We start from the raw sequence: 23,634 nt of genomic DNA on the forward strand, positions 1-23,634 counted from the left end.
CTCTTCGATTTTGCCTGTCTCTCCTAAACTGTGTGTATCCTTCCAACTTGTATTCATCGCCATCGTTTTCTGTTATATGAAGCATTCATATTTCTTAGAAACATTACTAGAAAGGAAACAAGCTAGAATTACTATACTTTCTTACATAGTGTACATGTATAAAATCGATCAATATGTTTTAAAGAAAATGTTTTTCTTCAAATGGATATCACTTTATTTGTTCAAGCAGAAAGACAGTTAAAGCAGAAGCTTATGATTAGACTAACAAAACACAAGATGGATTTTTACTTTATTCCAGTTGTATCTGTGATGTATACAATATCCCCTGCATAGATTTTGTTGTCCTCTTATGAATGACAATGAGCAGGTTGATTTTCTTGTTTTTCTTCCTTGGTAAGAATCATCTTTCAAGAAATACAAACTTTTGTGTGCTCACAATCAGTGACCAGTTTGATCAAATAGGCATAGGATCAAATCCTGGAAGGTTTCATACACAGAGCCCTGGTGTATTAAAATTACCTACAAAAGTTGAATTTACAGGTGTTTTCTAATCATACTCAAGCCAAAAACAAAATGTTTGCCCCTCTCCAAGTTTACATGGGCTGCTTTTATTTTACTAAGGAAGTGCAGCTGCTAGTGCTATCCTAATGTAACTTGAAAATACTTGAAGGGGTGGTGTAGTGACAGGAGAGAATTACAACATGTGCCCTATACTTCTCCGTAGCTGTTTTTTTGGCCTCAAAACTGATTCTTACATATTTTCCCTCAAAGTAATTTAAGTAGAAATTAGATTACATATGAACTCAGCCATTGACAAAGAATACACAACCATAACAAAACACCAAGCACAAAATGGGGCAGAAGCAAATACAACAGCACCTGTTAGCTTGGCCCTGTGAATCTTTCAGAAGTTACTGCAGGAATAAAGAAGGATGATATACACCGATCAGCCATAACATTATGACCACTGACAGGTGAAGTGAATAACACTGATAATCTCGTTATCATGGCACCTGTCAGTATATTAGGCAGCAAGTGAACATTTTGTCCTCAAAGTTGATGTGTTAGAAGCAGGAAAAATGGGCAAGCGTAAGGATCTGATCTACTTTGACAAGGGCCAAATTGTGATGGCTAGACGACTGGGTCAGAGCATCTCCAAAACTGCAGCTCTTGTGGGGTGTTCCCGGTCTGCAGTGCTCATTACCTATCAACAGTGGTCCAAGGAAGGAAAAACAGTGAACCAGCGACAGGGTCATGGGCGGCCAAGGTTCACTGATGCACGTGGGGAGCGAAGGCTGGCCCGTGTGGTCCGATCCAACAGACGAGCTACTGTAGCTCAAATTGCTGAAAAAGTTAACGCTGGTTCTGATAGAAAGGTGTCAGAACACACAGTGCAGTGCAGTTTGTTGCGTATGGGGCTGCGTAGCCGCAGACCAGTCAGGGTGCCCATGCTGACCACTGTCCACTGCCGAAAGTGGCTACAATGGGCACATGAGCATCAGGACTGGACCACGGAGCAATGGAAGAAGGTGGCCTGGTCTGATGAATCACGAGTTCAAGGTGTTGACTTGGCCTCCAAATTCCCCAGATATCAATCCAATCGAGCATCTGTGGGATGTGCTGGACAAACAAGTCCAATCCATGGAGGCCCCACCTTGCAACTTACAGGACTTAAAGGATCTTCTGCTAACGTCTTGGTGCCAGATACCACAGCACACCTTCAGAGGTCTAGTGGAGTCTATGCCTCGATGGGTCAGGGCTGTTTTGCCGGCAAAAGGGGGACCTACACAATATTAGGCAGGTGGTCATAATGTAATTGCTGATCGGTGTATGTGTTAATTCTGCAATAATGGATGTGCTCCACTTTCATTTTATTATTGTGGGAACTATATACAGTGCATCCGGAAAGTATTCACAGCGCTTCACTTTTTCCACATTTTGTTATGTTACAGCCTTATTCCAAAATGGATTAAATTAATTATTTTCCTCAAAATTCTACAAACAATACCCCATAATGACAACATGAAAAAAGTTTGTTTGAAATCTTTGCAAATGTATTAAAAATAAAAAACAAAAAAAGCACAAGTATTCACAGCCTTTGCCATGACACTCAAAATTGAGCTCAGGTGCATCCTGTTTCCAATGATTATCCTTGAGATGTTTCTACTACTTGATTGGAGTCCACCTGTGGTAAATTCAGTTGATTGGACATGATTTGGAAAGGCACACACCTGTCTATATAAGGTCCCACAGTTAACAGTGCATGTCAGAGCACAAACCAAGCCATGAAGTCCAAGGAATTGTCTGTAGACCACCGAGACAGGATTGTATCGAGGCACAGATCTGGGGAAAGGTACAGAAAAATGTCTGCAGCATTGAAGGACCCAATGAGCACAGTGGCCTCCATCATCCATAAATGGAAGAATTTTGGAACCACCAGTACTCTTCCTAGAGCTGGCCGCCTGGCCAAACTGAGCGATCGGGGCAGAAGGGCCTTCGTCAGGGAGGTGACCAAGAACCCAATGGTCAGTCTGACAGAGCTCCAGCATGTCTCTGTGGAGAGAGAACCTTCCAGAAGAACAACAACCATCTCTGCAGCACTCCACCAATCGGGCCTGTATGGTAGAGTTGCCAGACGGAAGCCACTCCTCCGTAAAAGGCACGTGACTGCCCGCCTGGCCTTTGCCAAAAAATAATGAATTTAATCAATTTTGGAATAAGGCTGTAACATGACAAAATGTGGAAAAAGTGAAGCGCTGTGAATACTTTCCGGATGCACTGTATACAGCTGGGTTTTTACTGGAGTAAAGTACCTTGCTCAAAGACACAACAGTAGTCTCCCCTACCTGTGACTGAACCCACAACCTTTGACTCCGGAATCCAGAGCCATAACCACACACCGCTGCTCCAGTAATTCACATAACAGTACTGCTGTACATGCATATTATAGCAATGTAAAACTGCTGCAAAGACAAATGATAGATTAATAGGGCTCCTGCCTGAATCCCACTGATTCATAGTCCTCTTTGCACTTAACACTTACTAATAACATACTTTAGAACATTTTGTGTGTATGTATACCTATCCCTCTCTCTTTCCCAATAAATATTTAAATATACAGACGGGTGACAAATGAAAGGAAAAACAACAAAGTGTCTCGGTAAGGTGTTGGGCACCATGAGCTGCCAGAACAGCTTCAATGCTCTTGGCACAGATTCTATGAGTCTCTGAACTCTACTGGAGGGATGAACACCATTCTTCCAAAAGATATTCCCTCATTTGGTGTTTTGATGATGGTGGTGGAGAGCGCTGTCTAACACATTGGTCCAGTCTCCCATAGGTGTTCAATTGGGTTGAGATCTGGTGACTGCGAAGGCCATAGCATATGATTCACATCATTGTCATACTCATCACACCATTCAGTGAGCCCTGGTGCCCTGTGGATGGAGCACTCCCATCAGGATAGAAATGTTTCACCATAGGATAAAGGTATAATAACTTTTTCGGAAAATGCTAATTCATCCATACAGTACAATACAGTGAAATCTTAAGGTTACATTTCTCAGATGAAAGTTAAATAAAACTCCTTAGGAAACAAATATATCATATAAAACATATAAATACATATCATAAGAGGATGTTTTAATTCAGGACAGATTTCTTTATGTTAAAGCTGACCTACAAAAATAGAAAATCTTGAACCGGATGACTGAAGACTTCTGACTTGCTGCTCACTTCATTGTCCAGTGTCCCTTCAAGGCATTAAGAGTCATAATCACAGTGTCACAGAAGAGGCATGCGAGTCATCTTATTCTTCATAAATGTCTGAACTAATGATGAGCATTAAGCCAACAGTTTACTGACTTAAAGTCTCTACAGAGGTACCTAATGAATGATACCGTATATTGTTGGTTCTATTGCATTGTTGACCATCTTGTCCACAAAGATCTCATCCTTTAACATCTCTATCTTTGGTGATGTTATTAATAAGACTTGTTCCTCATTCACTTCCACAGGCATTACTGGTTATTGCGGACCCGGAGAAGGTTTTCCAATTCGGTCTTGTTAATGGTCCCATAGGCCTGTGCATAGCTCCCCAGTTTAGCCTTGGGGTCTCCCGCAGTTCCAACATTGGAGGAGTTCTGGAACACCTTCTTACTGAATTTGGGGATGGGCCGCACTTCGCGCGTCTGTGAATGAGACCTCTGATTCTTTAAAAGGGAAACAACACAGACAGGGGAATGATCACCAAAAAGAAATGTCAGAAAAACAGTTATGCTGGCCCCATTTGAACTGCATTTACAATTACGGACATTTTCCCTCATACATTATACCAAAATTATAGTAAAAATGTAAAATGAGGGTAAAAATAAAGATGAAATGTTGACAGACCAGGTGAGAGGTGGCTACTGTGATCCCAGCTGCCACGTCCGGCTCATCTCTCCTGACCAGAGGGTTGTTGAAGCGGTTCTGGGTGAGAGAGAAAGAGCGAGCCCGGGCGACAGGGGCTGAACGACCTCTCTGTTGCTCCATCCCTCTCACTGCAGCCTGGCTCTGAAGGCAAGATTAGATTATGTTAGTGGGGGCTGCACCAATATTCTTCTTTTAAACCTCACAGAAAATGCATAGGTCACACTTTACAATAATGGGTACCAATTCTTAACAAATTCATGTCTGAATACCACAGGAATAACACATGCATACCTTATGCACTTCATTTGAGTAAAGCTCTTAATCACATGTATAACATGGTTAGGGTCAGGGTAAGGGATAGGTTACAGACTAGGTTTGAGGTTAGGGCTTATACATGTGATCAGAACTCAGTGGAAGTGTATGAGGCATTCATATCATTCCTGTGGGATTCATACTTAATTGATTAAGAACTGGTGCCTATTATTGTCAAGTGTTACACATCCATAGCCCAATTATTACATCTATTTGAAGCAGCTGAAACTGCTAACAATCTGAAACCACAGGTGCCTGAGAAGCCACAAGCAGTCACTTATGTGTGATTGAGTACTGCTCTAGCTGACTTCTTACAGCTTATTGTGTGACGTCCCCTGGGAACTCCCAGCTAAATCTGGCAATAACATTACCTGGGGTTGGCGTCAAGCTTTATCCAGGCTATTGAACACATTCTGCATCCTTTTCTATAAGTCACTGTAAATAACCAATTTCAAAAGACAGTAGGTGATATATTCATCAAAGTACTTACTCAATTTAGGTTCTCTAGGACTGATAGGTATTTGTTCCACATAATCTCTATATTACCAGATTTATTTAAACTCCTGCCTAATTGATCAAAAGTCAAGCGTTCCAACCTGCTGGATTAGAACTTTTGTAGGTGTTTTTAATGCAACTGGTTGTGCTGAACACAGAAATCAACTCGTCTGTCTGAAAATCCTTTCTGATGTAATGGAAATACCTGTAGCAACTCTCCAGAAACTGAGAGACATTAGACATGGCAGCCTTACAGCAGACCAACCATAACAATGGCAGGTTAACTGTATATTATGGAACTCTGCTCTAAGGTAATGTAATCAGAAGAGCAGTAATATTATTATTTATCTCAAAAATAATACAAAGCTAACATCATAATGGCAATTTATATACAATGTGATCCCAAGATCGTGGATTCTGTTATCTACACAGACTGATTAATTTAATAGTGACATCTAAGAATGCATTAATTACTTTGTTGTTAATGGATCATACTGACACAATATGGAAATAAAATGTGCAGGACCAAGATTCTGATACTCACAATGACCATATTGGTGCCTTCAGTAGGTGTTGATTGGACATTCTCATTGCTCGCCTGATGAACAAGCTTCTTGTTTGCGGTTAAACTACGCTGTTGGGGAGGTGCTGAGGGATTGTGGGTAGATTTTGTACCACCATCTTAAGAAAGTCCAGAAAAAAATTACTTTTAACAGTACTTCAGGTTAATATTAACTATGAGTAAGTACTCATTTCAAGCTTGCAATTTTTTCGCTGTTATATCATTTAGATTCCAAGGCGGCTGAATTTTAATATGACAAAACTTTATAGTGTAGTTAAAGCTAAAAGCTATGAAGGGGTACATATTATTTCAGAAGATTTAATTTTAAGTTAATCACTGAACTGAACACCTAGATGAACTTGGTTGTGATTGAACTGCACTCCCCAGTTGTATTTCTCCCCAGTTTCTTTCACATAGGGATTTGGGGATATTTTATTATTTCTAAAACATGCCCATGTTGTTCCTCCACATATTGTCTGTCAACAAAATATAAAAACAGATCATGTCCTTTCTTAATCCTGTCAAATACTTAAAGCATACCATACCATTCAGGTATGTTAATGTACTCACTTTGAAGGGCCCCATATGGAGTGGCATTGTGCGTTATGGGGTTGTAAATTGTCTTGCCAGTTTGAGGACTGCTCTCTGAACTGTTTCCAGTTCTGTCTCTGTGTGGAGCTGCCCCAGCGGGGGGCAGTGTGGCCACAGGCACTGGGGTGGCTTTAGGAGCAGGTGGCCGTTCCTCCTTTTGCTCCTGGGGTTGTTTTTCAGGTCCAGCCTCCTTTATCTTGGCCTGATGTCGCTGGAGACGCAGACTGGACTTCCGCTCCAGAATCATCTACAGAAACGGGAAATTAAATAGCATGAAGGACTGTCCTTCTATAAAACACAGGGGTGTCCAATTCAGTCCTTCAATGCCACAGTCCAGCAGAGTTGATTACAGTGTTGCCACAACTTTACTTGATTAAACGGGTATTTCTTTGGGACTAGTGTCCTATTTGCATCTCTTGTTATCTAATGCAGTACTGTCTTTGTGTTACTCTTGTTTGTATCTTGTTTTAATTGTTCTACATTGCATATGTTTTGTCTGTATTATGTTATGTGATGGAGATCCTAATAAACAACAACAACAACTAGCAGGTCATCACAGCACTGGAATTTCTTAAAGGGGAGAGTAGGAATTGGCCCTACCTCATACAGCTTATTGCGATACTCTGCTACAGACAGCTGTGTGTCGTCGTCCACTGGGAGAACTACATCGTAGTCCAAACTGGGCTCCTTCAAAGGGTTGTGGAACCTGCCGGGGACAGACAATAACACCCTGATGGCTGGGGAGAGACAAGCTGACCTGCAAGATAATTCTCTGGGATCTCTAGATGGAAATCGTCTGAGAGGTATCGGCTTACTCCCCAAAAATAATAAGCTGTCATTTTAGGAATTTAGGTAGCGTTGTGGCCCTTCAACCCCAGCCCCCCAAAATATTTTATAACTAATTCTGAGACCATGTTGTCTTTATGCCCGGCCTGCCTAGGCCAGGAGTCTCCCACCTTGCTCATGGAAATCTATTAGATGTCATAGTTTTTTATTAGTGGTTAAAGATTATTTAAGTCTTGACTAATCAAGACAATCATGTGTTCAATGATGTGATTGAGTGATGCAATGATAACCAGAAGACCCTGTAGCTCTACATCAGCAGGGCTGGGGAACCTTGATTTAAAGGATGCAAACCCCAAGCTGTAGGCCTTGAAGTTACCTGAGGGTATTACTTTTAGCATATTATTGTTCCAGTATAGATCTTGGCAGGGTGTAACCAAGAAAACCAATGCTCCTATTTTGGGCAGTTCTCTAGTAACAGGTGAAGAATATATGTAATTGATCATGTTTGTGATATTATCTCTCTATTACAATTGTATCGGTGAAGCCTTTATTCCGTAAAAGTCGTTTTGCAAAGTGTCTAGTAAAAACCTTTGACTTTCCTTCTTTACTATTTACCCTTTCATAACCAAATCATATGGCTTCATTCACCACACCACAACCCCTCCCAGGCTGCAGATGGTAAGAGTATGTTCATGAAGATACATTCCTTGTGGATATTGGCTACAGTGTGTCCTCTTACCTGCTGACATAGGGGTGTGACAATGCCTCCTCAGCAGTGAGTCTCTTATCAGGGTTAAAGACCAGCAATTTCCTTAGCAGATCCAGGCCATCTGGGGGCACAGAGGGTGGCAGCAGATTTTCCAGTGGAATTCGGGGACTGAGAACAACAAGGAACACACCTGTGACATCACTAGACCAATCCTACAGTCACTACCTATTCATATCCACATGGCATTACACTTTAAATTCACACCTCAAAATGATTCTACATGAAGTCAATTTGACCAATGTTTTTTTTTATAGATCAGTAAATGTATCTTGTAGTAATTCTGGTTGAGTAATACAGGTGAATTTACATATGAAAAGCAAATTGTTAATAATAATATTATTATTATTATTATTATTATTATTATTATTATTAATAATAATAATAATAATAATAATAATAATAATAATAATAATAATAATAAAAGGCAGTCTAGTGTGAAACAGTGACCCTTTGTGTTTTGTTCAAATACACATGCTTTTATGAAACATAATTAAATTGAAGGGTTAATATGAATCATTAGTGCTTTTCGTTGATATGTATACCATTGCTTTTAATATGATCAATGCTTTTCCAAATACATATAATCATTCCTTTTCTTCTGTGTGTGTGAGAGAGACTGTCCTATTGTTCATTATCTTGTGAGCATTTGATATTGCCAAGTTTTACTAAGATCCCACTGAATTCGGTAGGAACAAGACCTTGAAATCAGGTACTGAACAACTTCTATATCTTGGGACAAGATAAATGTTTCTAGTATAAACATAAGCAAGTTGTGAAACTTTCCCAGACCTTCAATATTATGTACAGGGCAAAAAAGACAAGTAGTGACAGAAGTTTAGAATATAAATACAGGTCACTCCCTTTTCAAAACAAGATGACATAAGCACATTTATAGTGAAAGAGAACTGTGTCATACCATATTATAAACTTTTTCAAGGTTTAGACAATACCAGCAGCCAAAGTAAAGTAGGTCATTAACTTTATCTGCTTTCCTTAGATTCAAATCGGATAACGAATGCCTGTGCAAAGTTTAATTAGGTGTTATTCTGTATGTGTGTTGCCAAGATCTACTCTTTAAGCTCAGAAATCCTAAGTATTAAGTTACTTGGGATTTGCATTTATAAGGTAACAGTTTTAAATGTTTGCAGGTCATACTACAGCACCTTATACTAGAAGATGAATATTAAAACAAACAAATATAACTCTCAAAAGTATTTAAAGTCGTGATTATATTATAATATGTCCTCCTAAGAAACATAATTGCCTATTCTGTAGCTAAATGGGCCAGGTGCTTACTTGCAAGAGGATTTCTAAAATAATAATAATAATAATAATAATAATAATAATAATAATAAAACAAGCAGAAAAACTATAATGCTCTTTCAATTATTCCCTTCTGGCTATTTGATATACAGTACTGTGCAAATGTTTTAGGCAGGTGTGAAAAAATGCTGTAAAGTAAGAATGCTTTCAAAAATAGACATGTTAATAGATTATATTTCTCAATCAACTAAATGCAAAGTGAGTGAACAGAAGAAAAATTTACATCAAATCCTTATTTGAACCTAGAAGAATTGATGCTGTTTTGAAGGCAAAGGGTGGTCACACCAAATATTGATTTGATGTAGATTGTTCTTCTGTTCACTCACTTTGCATTTAGTTAATTGATAAATATAATCTATTAACATGTCTATTTTTGAAAGCATTCTTACTCTACAGCATTTTTTCACATCTGCCTAAAACTTTTGCACAGTACTGTATATATTTCATTACATCTTTAAAATGTAATTTGACCCCAGGAACAATTTAATGTTTAAAGCCCTGTTTGTATTGTTTTGGATAAGAACACAATCATGGTTTCATCTTATCTAGGTAAAGGCCACTTGAATGTTTGCTGAACATGTAAGTGAGAGACTGGAAGACGCACAAAACTGCATCTCCTTTCAATAGCAGATTACAAAATAACTCTGCAGCACTCACCGTGACATCATTCTTTGGATCACTGATGCTCCATACTCTGACTTTATTGAATATACATCTGAAACAAAAAAATAAGATTAAAGGTGTAATTGGAGTGAATATGACAGAGTTTACATGTATCCTCTTAATTTACAGACTCTTTGCCTGATTAAAGAAATATTGATCAGCTGTCCTCTCAATTTATTTGAGGTAATGGGATCAGCATTATATGAGGGGTGAATATTTTGTGCCAAAAAGAATTATATAACAGAAGATGAGTGCCAAATTTAAAACATTAAAGGAATGAAAATAATCAGTATATATTTTTTTTAATAGAAGACTACTGTATTGTTACACTTCAGAGTAATTCATAGGCAACATTAGTTTAGTAAGTCTCAGTTTATACATTGTCTTTTTAGAAAACTGTCCTGTAAACGGGACAAAACTTTCACCCCATCAGCATATAATACCATTAATCTAAAAAATTAATAATTCTGAAGCTATAAATGACTGCTTGACTTCAAGAAACCAGGTGTTTACAGGAAACTATAAATAAACTGATTTCAAACAAACTGAATCCTGTTCTACTCACTTGACTGAAATCAGTTATCTACATGCCTTATTCTGTTCTGTCCTTAATTTATTGAAGAGTTCAGCTCTGACAAGTATCTGGTTACCTTCATGGCTAGGTGGAGGGATGACACTCATGATCTTTTCTATCTGGTTTATTGTAGATGTGCCAGGGAACAGAGGCTTGCCCAGCAGCATTTCTCCCAGGATGCACCCAATGCTCCACATATCCACTCCCTTCGTGTATCTGCAAGGACAAACAAGATAAGCACAGGCAGACAGATTAATAGCACATCCTGGGCCCAATATTCCCTGTGGCAAACTGTGAGCAAATTTCTGCAGCAATGGGTTTTGTATGGAGTGGGCAGTTTACCCATAGTTTGCCTAAAGGTAAAATGAACCCCCTTAAGTTCAGATTCCCCTTAGTTTTCCCCTTATGTGTTCACTGAATGTAACAGTCTTTCACTAAGCACTATTTGCTTATCAAAAATTAAAGTTCAAGACCGACTTTAAAGCAGGGACGTCAGTCTCCAGTCCTGGAGGGCCACAGTGTCACCTCCCAATTATTCTATTAATTTATTTTCTCAGGTAGGTTAAAGGTGACCTATACAACTAAATTAAATAGGGTTCCCAGGGACTAGGGTGGTAGACCACCATCACAGATATTGTGTACCTTGAGGAAGCCAGAAGGATCTCCGGGGCACGGTACCATCGCGTGGCCACATACTCAGTAAGCGCCGGGTTCCCAGCATCCTCTTGGATCTGGTACAGGGAGCGTGCCAGACCAAAGTCACACAGCTTCACAAAGCAGTCTGTGTCCAGCAAGACATTGGAGGGCTGCAATATACAGGGAGAACTACAATGCTCAAATGGCAAGAAAATTAAATATCATAACATTATTTCTATTGTAGTATTTCAACTGAAACTATTGTTTTACAGTTTAAGAATTTACTACAAAATACATGTTTATTAATAATATCCTAGGGAATATTCACATATACAACACTGTCTACAGTAGATCAATTTTTTAACATAATACTCAACATTATACTTCTGTAAAAGGTTACTGAAGTGCTTAGCAGTAGTCATTTGTAAGTTAAAGGTTAGGCAAAAATAAACGTGTATAGCTTTGCTGCACTTCTTCTGTTCTTATAGGCATACAGTGAGGGGAAAAAAGTATGTGATCCCCTGCTGATTTTGTACATTTGCCCACTGACAAAGAAATGATCAGTCTATAATTTTAATGGTAGGTGTATTTTAACAGTGAGAGACAGAATAACAACAAAAAAATCCAGAAAAATGCATTTCAAAAAAGTTATACATTGATTTGCATGTTAATGAGGGAAATAAGGATTTGACCCCTTCGACTTAGTACTTGGTGGCAAAACCCTTGTTGGCAATCACAGAGGTCAGACGTTTCTTGTAGTTGGCCACCAGGTTTGCACACATCTCAGGAGAGATTCTGTCCCACTCCTCTTTGCAGATCCTCTCCAAGTCATTAAGGTTTCGAGGCTGACGTTTGGCAACTCGAACCTTCAGCTCCCTCCACAGATTTTCTATGGGATTAAGGTCTGAAGACTAGCTAGGCCACTCCAGGACCTTAATGTGCTTCTTCTTGAGCCACTCCTTTGTTGCCATGGCTGTGTGTTTTGGGTCATTGTCATGCTGGAATACCCATCCACGACCCATTTTCAATGCCCTGGCTGAGGGAAGGAGGTTCTCACCCAAGATTTGACGGTACATGGCCACGTCCATCGTTCCTTTGATGGGGTGCAGTTGTCCTGTGCTCTTAGCAGAAAAACACCCCCAAAGCATAATGTTTCCATCTCCATGTTTGATGGTGGGGATGGTGTTCTTGGGGTCATTCCTCCTCCTCCAAACACGGTGAGTTGAGTTGATGCCAAAGAGCTCGATTTTGGTCTCATCTGACCACAACACTTTCACCCAGTTCTCCTCTGAATCATTCAGATGTTCATTGGCAAACTTCAGACGGGCCTGTACATGTGCTTTCTTGAGCAGGGGGACCTTGCGGGCGCTGCAGGATTTCAGTCCTTCACGGCGTAGTGTGTTACCAATTGTTTTCTTGGTGACTATGGTCCCAGCTGCCTTGAGATCATTAACAAGATCTTCCCGTGTAGTTCTGGGCTGATTCCTCACCGTTCTCATGATCATTGAAACTCCACGAGGTGAGATCTTGCATGGAGCCCCAGACCGAGGGTGACTGACCGTTATTTTTTGTTTCTTCCATTTGCGAATAATTGCACCAACTGTTGTCACCTTCTCACCAAGCTGCTTGGTGATGGTCTTGTAGCCCATTCCAGCCTTGTGTAGGTCTACAATCTTGTCCCTGACATCCTTGGACAGCTCTTTGGTCTTGGCCATGGTGGAGAGTTTGGAATGTGATTGATTGATTGCTTCTGTGGACAGGTGTCTTTCATACAGGTAACGAGCTAAGATTAGGAGCACTCCCTTTAAGAGAGTGCTCCTAATCTCAGCTCATTACCTGTATAAAAGACACCTGGGAGCCAGAAATCTTGCTGATTGATAGGGGTCAAATACTTATTTTCCTCATTAACATGCAAATCAATTTATAACTTTTTTGAAATGCGTTTTTCTGGAATTTTTTTGTTGTTATTCTGTCTCTCACTGTTAAAATACACCTACCATTAAAATTATAGACTGATCATTTCTTTGTCAGTAGTCAAACGTACAAAATCAGCAGGGGATCAAATACTTTTTTCCCTCACTGTATATATAATATATTACTTATTGAAAGGCAGGTTAGGTTGGGTTCAAATTCAGAAGTCATTGCAGACTTGACTGGCTGTAGTGTCATGAGTCCATAAGGAGCTTCTATTTTCCACATGTAAAATTTTATGTGGACCTCCTTGCTCTTGAAAGGAACACCCATTAAGCTATTACATTTCAAAGTTACCTTTTGATCCCTATGTATGACATTGCCTGAGTGCAGGAACTTTGTCGACTTCAGGAGCTGGTACATTATGTAGCATTTATGAATATCCTTCAGCAAATTCCCTTTCTTTATGACAGCATGTAGATCTGTCTCTGTAAAGTGGGAAGATCAATAATTGTAATTAATTTGAAAAACTGTTTGATGAGCCCTTCATTTCGACTGCATTTGTAAAAATGTTAGATGAGGTCTCAGGGACCTAATAAAACCCTTACTGTGCAGAAGTGTTATTTCTGTGTACAGAGATTGAGTGGGAATACATCCTAATAAAACCCAAACATGAAACATATTTTCCTCATATTTTTGCTGATTTAATCTTATAATTTATAAAACGTTCATTAATGTCAGTTTTGCTGTTAGCTGCACAAAAGTCCTTGTTATGAGACAAGCTGAGGAAACCTTGGTCGATTCAAGCCTAGCCAACACTACACGTGCGTGGACAGTTATTTATGCTTTGTCTTCTGCTGATAGAACGCAATTATGTAAAGCATCAGAGTCTCAAAACTCTGCCATGACCTGGCCAATCACTAGATATGAAGTCCATTGAGAACCTATGAGATATCTTTGACTGATCCCTGTGAAAGCCTCCCAGTCAATTCCCTAAAACTTTCTTACACTCTACAGATTTACCCTGCAGTTCTATAGACCCTTATTGCTGATCTCATCCAAACAATGTTATACACATGACATCCAATATGCAAACTTTAAAAGGTGAGGATAAGATGCATATTAAACCAAACAAATGTAACTCTCAAAAGTATTTAAAGTCATGATTATATCAAAATATGTCCTCCTCTGAATTGAGGTGAGTGCTGCAGTGTATTAAGATGATCTAAGCAATTCAAAAGGATTGTAAAGCCAGTGCATAACAAAGTAATGGTATTAAAAAGGGGAGTTTTATAGCTTGCTCATCTTTAAAGATTAAATATCTGAGACTTTGCCAGAGCTAAAGAATACTGCAAATTGAGAGATAATTTAAAGATACAACTGCAGAATACAGAAACTCTGGGCTCAGCAAAAGCAACAACAACAGGACAATTATCATTATTGCCTTGAATTCAGTTGTTGGATAAACGTTTTATTTCATGAGGCATGCAATTTTTCAGTTTCTGTCATGTCGGTGTCTTATACTGCTCCCATCCGCCTCCTGAGGTCACAGTCTCCTGAGTTTTAGTTCAGTTTTCCCCTTGATTGCCAGTTCATCTCCACTTAGTTAAGTTAATTGATCCTTGTTTTGTAATTAAGTTCACCCACCTGCTCCTCATTGCCCTAGCTCATCAGTGTGACCTATATATTCTTCTTTGTTTCCCAAGTGCTTTGCTAAGTCTTGTATAGTTACATTACCAAGTCCTGCATTTCCAGTTGTGTAAACCTGTGTTTTGACCCTTGCTCCCTTTTCTTGACTTCTGATTCTTGGATCTCCTTTGTAGCATTGTTACCTAGTTTATTGACCCCTTGCTTGTGTACCTGATCACAGTTTCTATGCCTGTTAGACGGCTCTAACTCCTCGCCTGGTTTTGACTTTGTCTTTGCTCATCTGCACCTGGGTCCTACACTCCTGTCCCTCAGTGTCTGTTACAGTTCAGATGCAAATATAATGCATTTTTTGTTTAATATAGGCTAAACAGTGATCTACAGCTGTGTTGTGCATATAGTTGTACTGATACTGTGTGATATATTGTGAAGGATGTTGTGAACTACATACAATGAGGGAAAAAAGTATTTGATCCCCTGCTGATTTTGCCCACTGACAAAGAAATGATCAGTCTATAATTTTAATGGTAGGTGTATTTTAACAGTGAGAGACAGAATAACAACAAAAAAATTCCAGAAAAACGCATTTCAAAAAAGTTATAAATTGATTTGCATGTTAATGAGGAAAATAAGTATTTGACCCCTATCAATCAGCAAGATTTCTGGCTCCCAGGTGTCTTTTATACAGGTAATGAGCTGAGATTAGGAGCACTCTCTTAAAGGGAGTGCTCCTAATCTTAGCTCGTTACCTGTATGAAAGACACCTGTCCACAGAAGCAATCAATCAATCACATTCCAAACTCTCCACCATGGCCAAGACCAAAGAGCTGTCCAAGGATGTCAGGGACAAGATTGTAGACCTACACAAGGCTGGAATGGGCTACAAGACCATCACCAAGCAGCTTGGTGAGAAGGTGACAACAGTTGGTGCAATTATTCGCAAATGGAAGAAACACAAAATAACGGTCAGTCACCCTCGGTCTGGGGCTCCATGCAAGATCTCACCTCGTGGAGTTTCAATGATCATGAGAACGGTGAGGAATCAGCCCAGAACTACACGGGAGGATCTTGTTAATGATCTCAAGGCAGCTGGGACCATAGTCACCAAGAAAACAATTGGTAACACACTACGCCGTGAAGGACTGAAATCCTGCAGCGCCCGCAAGGTCCCCCTGCTCAAGAAAGCACATGTACAGGCCTGTCTGAAGTTTGCCAATGAACATCTGAATGATTCAGAGGAGAACTGGGTGAAAGTGTTGTGGTCAGATGAGACCAAAATCGAGCTCTTTGGCATCAACTCAACTCACCGTGTTTGGAGGAGGAGGAATGACCCCAAGAACACCATCCCCACCATCAAACATGGAGATGGAAACATTATGCTTTGGGGGTGTTTTTCTGCTAAGAGCACAGGACAACTGCACCCCATCAAAGGGACGATGGACGTGGCCATGTACCGTCAAATCTTGGGTGAGAACCTCCTTCCCTCAGCCAGGGCATTGAAAATGGGTCGTGGATGGGTATTCCAGCATGACAATGACCCAAAACACACAGCCATGGCAACAAAGGAGTGGCTCAAGAAGAAGCACATTAAGGTCCTGGAGTGGCCTAGCCAGTCTTCAGACCTTAATCCCATAGAAAATCTGTGGAGGGAGCTGAAGGTTCGAGTTGCCAAACGTCAGCCTCGAAACCTTAATGACTTGGAGAGGATCTGCAAAGAGGAGTGGGACAGAATCCCTCCTGAGATGTGTGCAAACCTGGTGGCCAACTACAAGAAACGTCTGACCTCTGTGATTGCCAACAAGGGTTTTGCCACCAAGTACTAAGTCGAAGGGGTCAAATCCTTATTTCCCTCATTAACATGCAAATCAATTTATAACTTTTTTGAAATGCGTTTTTCTGGATTTTTTTGTTGTTATTCTGTCTCTCACTGTTAAAATACACCTACCATTAAAATTATAGACTGATCATTTCTTTGTCAGTGGGCAAATGTACAAAATCAGCAGGGGATCACATACTTTTTTCCCTCACTGTATGCATAGCATCAACTGATAGGTCAATATTTTTTTAAGAAGATATTTTCATTGGTTATTAAAAACATAAATCTGGATTTTCTTACCCATGTATTCAAAGACCAGGTATATGTCCTTGTCATTCTGAGCTCTGATGACATTCAGCAGTTTGATGATGTTGGGGTGCTCTCCAAACTCCTAAAACATCAGCACAGATTCACATTTCACTACTTCTCTTCCATTATCAGTCATAGATTCCATATAAAGTAGTACTGACACAAGCAAAATATTACACGAAACTGGGTATGGCTGTAATATTATATATGCATTTGTATAAAAAACTGTGCCTGCTCTTTAAGGTTGTTCTTTCCAATATCCTGACTTTATATGCATTTGCAAAACAAAACAAAAAAAGACAATGTGACAAGAGATTTAACATCTGGTCACTGATAATATAGAACCTCAGAGAAACTAGTTTTGGTAGGCCAGGGGCAGGAATGCTTTAGCGGAAAACTAAGGGGAAGCTTAAATATACAGCTCTGGAAAAAATTAAGAGACCACTTAACATTGATTTCTGAACTTGGAGTGGTCTCTTAATTTTCTCCAGAGCTGTATATAAGTATATATAGACACTCATTCTACAATTATTAATTACACTAAAAATAACATCAAAACTATAGCCTACAGAAAATCAAAACTTTAACCTGAAAGTGAATCGCTAATTGCACAGACAGTGTTCGGGCATGGTTCACCAGGCTCTCAACTAATGTGCCTCTCAAGGCAACCATATTTGCCCAGAGGTTCAGGAATGTGATGGTAGAGTAAACAGGGAGAAACAGATTAAATGGGCGCAGTTTTAATTTGCCAACCACATGAAAAAGATAATATGGTACGAAAGAAAGGCACAAGTTTTTTATTTTTAATCAAGATTAAAATTCCTATATTTTATGTTTAAAGTTATTTTCAACTGTTGTCAGGGTATGTTAATTAAGTACAGTTAAATCAAAACCTTGATGCATTTTTTTTTATTGCTGTGATTTCTAAGATATTAAAATATATTATGTTTAATGGTCACACTTTAGAATAATGGGCACAATTTCTTGAAGAATTGAGGAATGAATACCACAGGAATAACACATGAATACTTCTGAGTTCTGCTGTTAATCACATGAATTAAAGGTTATGGTCAGGGTTAGTGATAGGATTACAGACAGTTTTGGAGTTAGGGTTTATACATATGATCCACATCAGGATTCAGTGGAAGTACATGTGGCATTTATATGTCACAGAGCCCTCTACAAAGTGGAAAAAGTTGCTTGTCAGGATTTATTTTCCCAATTCCTGATGTCAGCTAAATTAGTTATTAGGTTCATGTTTAGAGTATGCACAGCAATGAACCTCACTCTTGGCAGAGAGCAGTTTTCTTATCTTAAGGAGAGAAAAAAAAATTAAAACTATAGAAGAATTTCAGTAAGAACTGAGTGACTGACTGCAGTAATGTAAAACGTAAGAAAATTATTTAAAAAAAAAAATCTTCAGACCAATGGGGATTAATAACTAAAGTGGATGCTTGGAATACCAATGTGACCTTCTACCTTTAACTTTGGCAATCATTAAAATGGAAGTTACTGTTCCAGTTTAATTTCCTTTTGGACAAAGAGCATTTGGTGTTTGGTCTGAGTGTATTCCAATATTTTAGTGTCACTGACGTCAGTCTGTGCTTTACCCACTTGATTTTAAAGCTTGTCATAACATTTGCTAATTGCTGCATGGCACCAATTCCTGTTAAACTTGGTTTGGAAATGCCATTTTGTTTAATAAATTAAGACGTTTAAGAAGAAGAAAGTACTTATATAAGCATTCATTCATCATACCAAACTGTTATGTGATTGTAACAGAAAAATAGCAACTGGAATAAAAAATAAAAGAATGGCAGCTAGTTTTGTACTACTTATTTGTGCATTTGGAAAAATTTATTATAATTGTGTAATTTTCCCCTTTATCCCCTCTATTTTATTCTGGATGTGGTTGATGAGCTTTAATGAATGGAAATACACTATTTGTTTTTTTGTGATGGGAACAGCGTAATACTGCATGAAGGAACATACACTTTAAGAAGTTTTAAACAACCTTCTAAGAGAATTAAAAGCTATGAAAGTTACTGTATGTATTTCTTTGAGGTAATACTGTGAGGTTTTTTGACAGTGAAGGTTGAGGAAACCTTCCCTATTGCAAACATGGTCCGAATTAGTGAAAATGGTAACTTGAGTGAACATCAGAAAAACCTCCTTCGTTATATTGAATCCATACAGTTACAGTTTGTTAATGTTATACAAGTCCATCTAATTATTATTATTATTTTGGAGGGTTAAAAACAATACGTATATAGCCTGAAGGATGACATTTTGTTTGATTTACTAAGAACACGAGAATAAGTCAAAGTTTAAAAAAAAAATAGCTAATGACAAAACCAGAGCTTGATTGTTACCTGTTCATTGGGTGGAAGTTAAAAAAAACACTGAAAATTGAAACAGTGCCAATAAATTACATGTTTGGAATTTGCGATTGATAGGTGGGCAGAATTTTTGAGTTAGTTTGAACCTAAATTCTTGAGAATCCTGCTTATTGTCAGGATAAGTAACCAAAACCAAAAAAAAAAAAACCAAAAAAAGATCAGTTTGAAGAAAATCATTAAAAAACAGATATTCTTACCTGAAGGAACATTATTTCTCTGAATGTCCTCTGTAAATAAAAATAGACATATCATCAATTCAAACTGAGCATGTATATTAAAAATATATATCTTGTACATTAAGCTGAATAGATAATATTAAAAAGGACATGATGAACAATAAAGCATTTTTTGAATATGGAAAAAGAAATTGATTTATGTTACCATTCGTACACATTAAACAGTCTGAAATAATCTATACTTCAAAGTCTTTGAAAGCTGCATTTCAATGACTTATTTTCAATACATTAAAATGTTTCTCATTTCAATTAAAGTTGTTTTCTTCAATACCTGAAATGCATGTTTAACTGCATCTTATATATATAAACAATCTTAAAACTTGCATAATTTATACACATCCCACCCTGCTTCTTTACTGCATATACAGCTCAGGTATGAGTAGTCTTTTAAAGTAGATAGTTCAGCTTATAATGTAAAATCAGTCATGGACACCATATTAGGGGGATTTGTTTTCAGTCTCCAGTAAGCCTACTAATTTTAAGAGTCTGCTTTATAATAGCTTAACACAGGGACCAGCTGTCATGTTTAAAGAGAATAGAATACCAGGAGTATCACAGGAAGGAAAGCAACCTGCTCTCTATACTGGATTACAAAAAGATGATGTCACGCCTATTCAGTGGATACTGCTACTTCCAACAAATGATGCTCTACTTACAGTTTCAAGAATCATTTGAAACTCCACTGTGAATTGCAATGTTTTGCATATAGTATTAATGTGCAGCCTTTGTTAGAACAGCAAGTATACCCAAGATATCTTTAATTTGTGCATAACAAAAGTGATAACAATGCATTAGAAGAGCATATCTCACATATTTATGTATGCTTGTTGTTAATAATAGCTTGTTTGTTGGTAATACAGATCATGCTCTCCCATCCTAAGCATTAAAAAAAATCATACAGACAGGATCTGAGGTCTCCAGCCTAAAGATTCCCATCCCTTCAGTTTCCAACAGGTGTATTCAACCAATGGCTAAAGACCATGTTCATCAGCTCAGTAAACTGGTTCAGTTTAGAAAATGAGAGCTGGGTTGGAATGAAAGAAACCTTCAAGCTGGACTAAAGATTGCAGCAGTGTGCAAAATCCAGATAGGTCGTATTTTCCTAGTTTGTTTGCATACACTAAGTAATACATTATATATATATATATATTCTTGTATATACACACACATACATGATTATATATATTTAATATACATGACTGGAGTTTCGTGGTGAAAACAATAAACCTGCAAATTACTGAAGCTGAGCTATAGAATATAATTGGAGACAAGCAAAGGTCAGCACTCTACTAACCTGGGCATCTGTTCTGTTCCTGAAAGCATCAAATATCTTCTTTACAGCAACAACCTCCCCCGTCTTCCGGTCAACAGCTTTCCAGACTATTCCATAGGCCTAGAATAAGGTCCACAGAAGCAGGGGATAGTTCAGTCACCAAGACCAAATCAAAGCACTTTCTCATTATGTAAAATTGTTGCCAGGCACCAGACATGTAACACTTAGCATAACTTCAAAAGGAGCTTGTAAAAGTGCGCTGGGTAGGGGAGACAAACAGAAGCATATTGAATAGTTGTGCTTATACCTGTTGTAAATAAAGCATTAAGTGGGACAACGATATGAGTCCATAGTCACCAAGTTGCTTTGATACTGGACAGGATTTTATAATTACCCTTAACCTGAATGTGTATACTAACCATTTTGACTTTGAAGAATTGTGCTTCATTACTGTGTGCATTAAATGTGCAACACACTTATCATTATTATTCCAGACCCTGATTAGGCTACACATCTTAGACAGAGTGAACAGATTAGACAGAGTAAACAGCAACATTACTGATCTGATCAGGAGAAAACATTTCCATTAGCTCTTACATTTAATTTTATTATTAATTAATGGAAGACATATAGTCATTTTAATGTATTCACAAACTACAAACAACAAATAATAAGTAATATACAATGTATTTGCAATAAGCCTTCATTTTCAAATGTTACTGCTGTGCAGGGTAATTAAGCAAAGATAATACATTTACCAAAGCTGTGAGCTCATGCTTAATTCCAGATTTAATATATTTTCATTTAATGGCATATTTTTAAATGAAAGTCCTGATGATCATGAAGCCAGATGGCTGGCCTAGCATCACCTACAATTGTAAGCAGTCAGGTGATCTCAGTAACCTTAACTAAACACCCTTTGTCCTGCTTTACATCAGTGCCTCCTCAAACACAGTACATTAGTTGTGAAAAAGAGGGCCTGTTCAATTTGTCTAGGCATGTACCAGTTCAAACACACTGCTTTGAATAAAAACAGTGATACTACCTGAGGTCTGTGGTTCAATGAACAACACTTAAGCAACACACTACACAATCTGTGTCCTGGCTCTGAGAGTGTCAGAGCAGCCCTTCAGGAAATGTCTGACGCACTTCAGGTCTAGTTGTTAAGAATTCTCTAAGGAGTCTTTCAGCGCATCAGACAACGATAATGAACACAGACTATTTGACCCTGGCATCAATCATTTCACACAGAGGTAAGCTGTCCATTCACTGACAATCACGAGCCACTGCTAACAATACACACTGTGTACAGAGGTCGGTTCTACCTTACTAGGTACTTTCTCTTTTTTTAAGTAATAAAAAAGATTTTAAATCGGGCTCTTGATCACTCTGTAAATTCCAGAAGAAAATTGAAAAGTCAAATGGAAACTCTGCACACAATAAATTACTGGGACATAATTGAAAGTGTGAAAATGTTGAAATGGCAATGTGTTGGACACATTGCAAGTAGAACAGATCAAAGCTGGACAAAGGAAGGTATTGAATGGATACCAAGAGGTGAACAAATACCTAGAAAACAACCTCATAAAAGATGGGAAGAAGAAATCATAAACTTTTTAAGTGTGACATGGAAAAGAGAAGAGAAGCTGATCAAAGCAAGTGGAAACGGATCTTGGGGAGGCCTTCATCCAGTAGTGGATTCATATAGGCTGATTGTGATGTTGGTGATGATGATATATAGGCTATTGGTATCCATTCAATAGCTTCCTTTGTCCATCTTTGGTCTGTTCTTCTTGCAATGTGTCTGGCCCATTGCTATTTTTACATTTTCACTCTTTCAATGGTATTCACACTTTCATATTTTATTTTGTTCTCAGATGCATTCAGTCTTTTTCTATCTCTTACTTTTCCAAGAATACATGTGTCCATGCTTTTTTGTTTTGTCCAGTTTCTATAACATTTTTGCTTTTAGTATCCAGGTTTCCATAAGAATTGATCAACTATTTTTCTCTTCATGTAAATGGGTAATTTCCGTTTCTTCCAAATACACTACATCCCAGTTTCCCATTCAGTGTGGGTAATGTCTTTCCATTTGGGTGAATTATTCGTGTGTTATAACACAAAGCTTCACTTCATCAAACTGGCACATTACACTTATAAAAAAAACATTGCAACGTGACTTACCCCCTTTCCGAGACGTCTTTTTATTTCATATTTTAATGAGATGTGATCTTCAACTTCTGTGACGTTCATCTTGAAAGTAAATTATCTTAACAGCAAATTAAACAATCTTCAAATACACTTTCAAGTAAACTGACTGTGAAGACGCGCTAACATATAATACAAGCGTAATCTTTACGACTATATTTTTAACATGAATAAATGATATATTTATCAAGTAATAATAAAAAAACTAATATAGACAGCTGCATCTATAGTAAATATCCCCAGAATAACATGCGGCACTTGTTTGTTTTGCACTGGCATCGAGTAACAACGGAAACAATCACAATGCAGTCTATATATTCTTCATTTCATAAACACGACGCATTCGCTCAACATAAATCCAAACACTTTCGACCCAAATTACTGATCCAAATTGGTTTAAACCAATTATATTTTCTCCGGTATTTCTTATCTCCCTTGAAATCCGACAGTAGAAAATAACAGTGCATTGACCTTCTTTCTAGTTACTGATCAATGAATGTTATGATCCATTTGTAACATGTCCCTTTCTCTTGCTGACTTTCTATATTATTACTTCATGCCTGGAGCTATAATTGTCGCATATGCTTTTCTGTATGTTGCGGCGCAGCTGTCCGGCTGGGCTGTCCGCTGCCGGGTTTGTGGAGGCGCACACACGATATGACCGGAGCAGCGCACTGAGCGGCTGCCCTGTCCGTGTTGTGCGTGTGTAGC

At 38.3% G+C, this 23,634-nt stretch overlaps 1 protein-coding gene across 2 annotated transcripts; it reads right to left on the minus strand.

Moving 5' to 3' along the window:
• Positions 1-276: 276 nt before the first annotated feature.
• Positions 277-23,632, minus strand: mapk15 (mitogen-activated protein kinase 15). Of its 2 annotated transcripts, XM_066716007.1 has the most exons (15): positions 23,477-23,631; positions 22,900-22,984; positions 20,737-20,835; positions 19,404-19,433; positions 16,799-16,889; positions 13,393-13,523; positions 11,131-11,294; positions 10,565-10,704; positions 9,909-9,966; positions 7,899-8,036; positions 6,974-7,079; positions 6,353-6,620; positions 5,765-5,901; positions 4,393-4,554; positions 277-4,211 (listed from the first exon to the last, which is right to left on the minus strand). In XM_066716007.1, exons 2-15 carry the CDS (start codon positions 22,966-22,968, stop codon positions 4,020-4,022), a joined length of 1,785 nt encoding a protein of 594 aa, XP_066572104.1. In that variant the 5' UTR covers positions 22,969-22,984; positions 23,477-23,631; the 3' UTR covers positions 277-4,019. The 2 variants fall into 2 exon arrangements, with proteins under 2 accessions (XP_066572104.1, XP_066572105.1); XM_066716008.1 differs by having other exon boundaries at positions 277-4,190; positions 22,900-23,632.
• Between the last annotated feature and the right edge of the window lie 2 nt (positions 23,633-23,634).

This window comes from Amia ocellicauda, chromosome 10, assembly GCF_036373705.1.
Source record: "Amia ocellicauda isolate fAmiCal2 chromosome 10, fAmiCal2.hap1, whole genome shotgun sequence".
Classification (NCBI taxonomy): Eukaryota; Metazoa; Chordata; class Actinopteri; order Amiiformes; family Amiidae; genus Amia; species Amia ocellicauda.

Coding starts and splice junctions, on each gene's coding strand:
- mapk15 (XM_066716007.1), bottom strand. CDS start 22,968: ATGAACGTCACAGAAGTTGAAGATCACATCTCATTAAAATATGAAATA. Junction 19,434..20,736: donor GGAACAGAACAGATGCCCAG/GTTAGTAGAGTG, acceptor TTTTATTTACAG/AGGACATTCAGAGAAATAAT. Junction 11,295..13,392: donor TCATACATAGGGATCAAAAG/GTAACTTTGAAA, acceptor TGTATATTGCAG/CCCTCCAATGTCTTGCTGGA.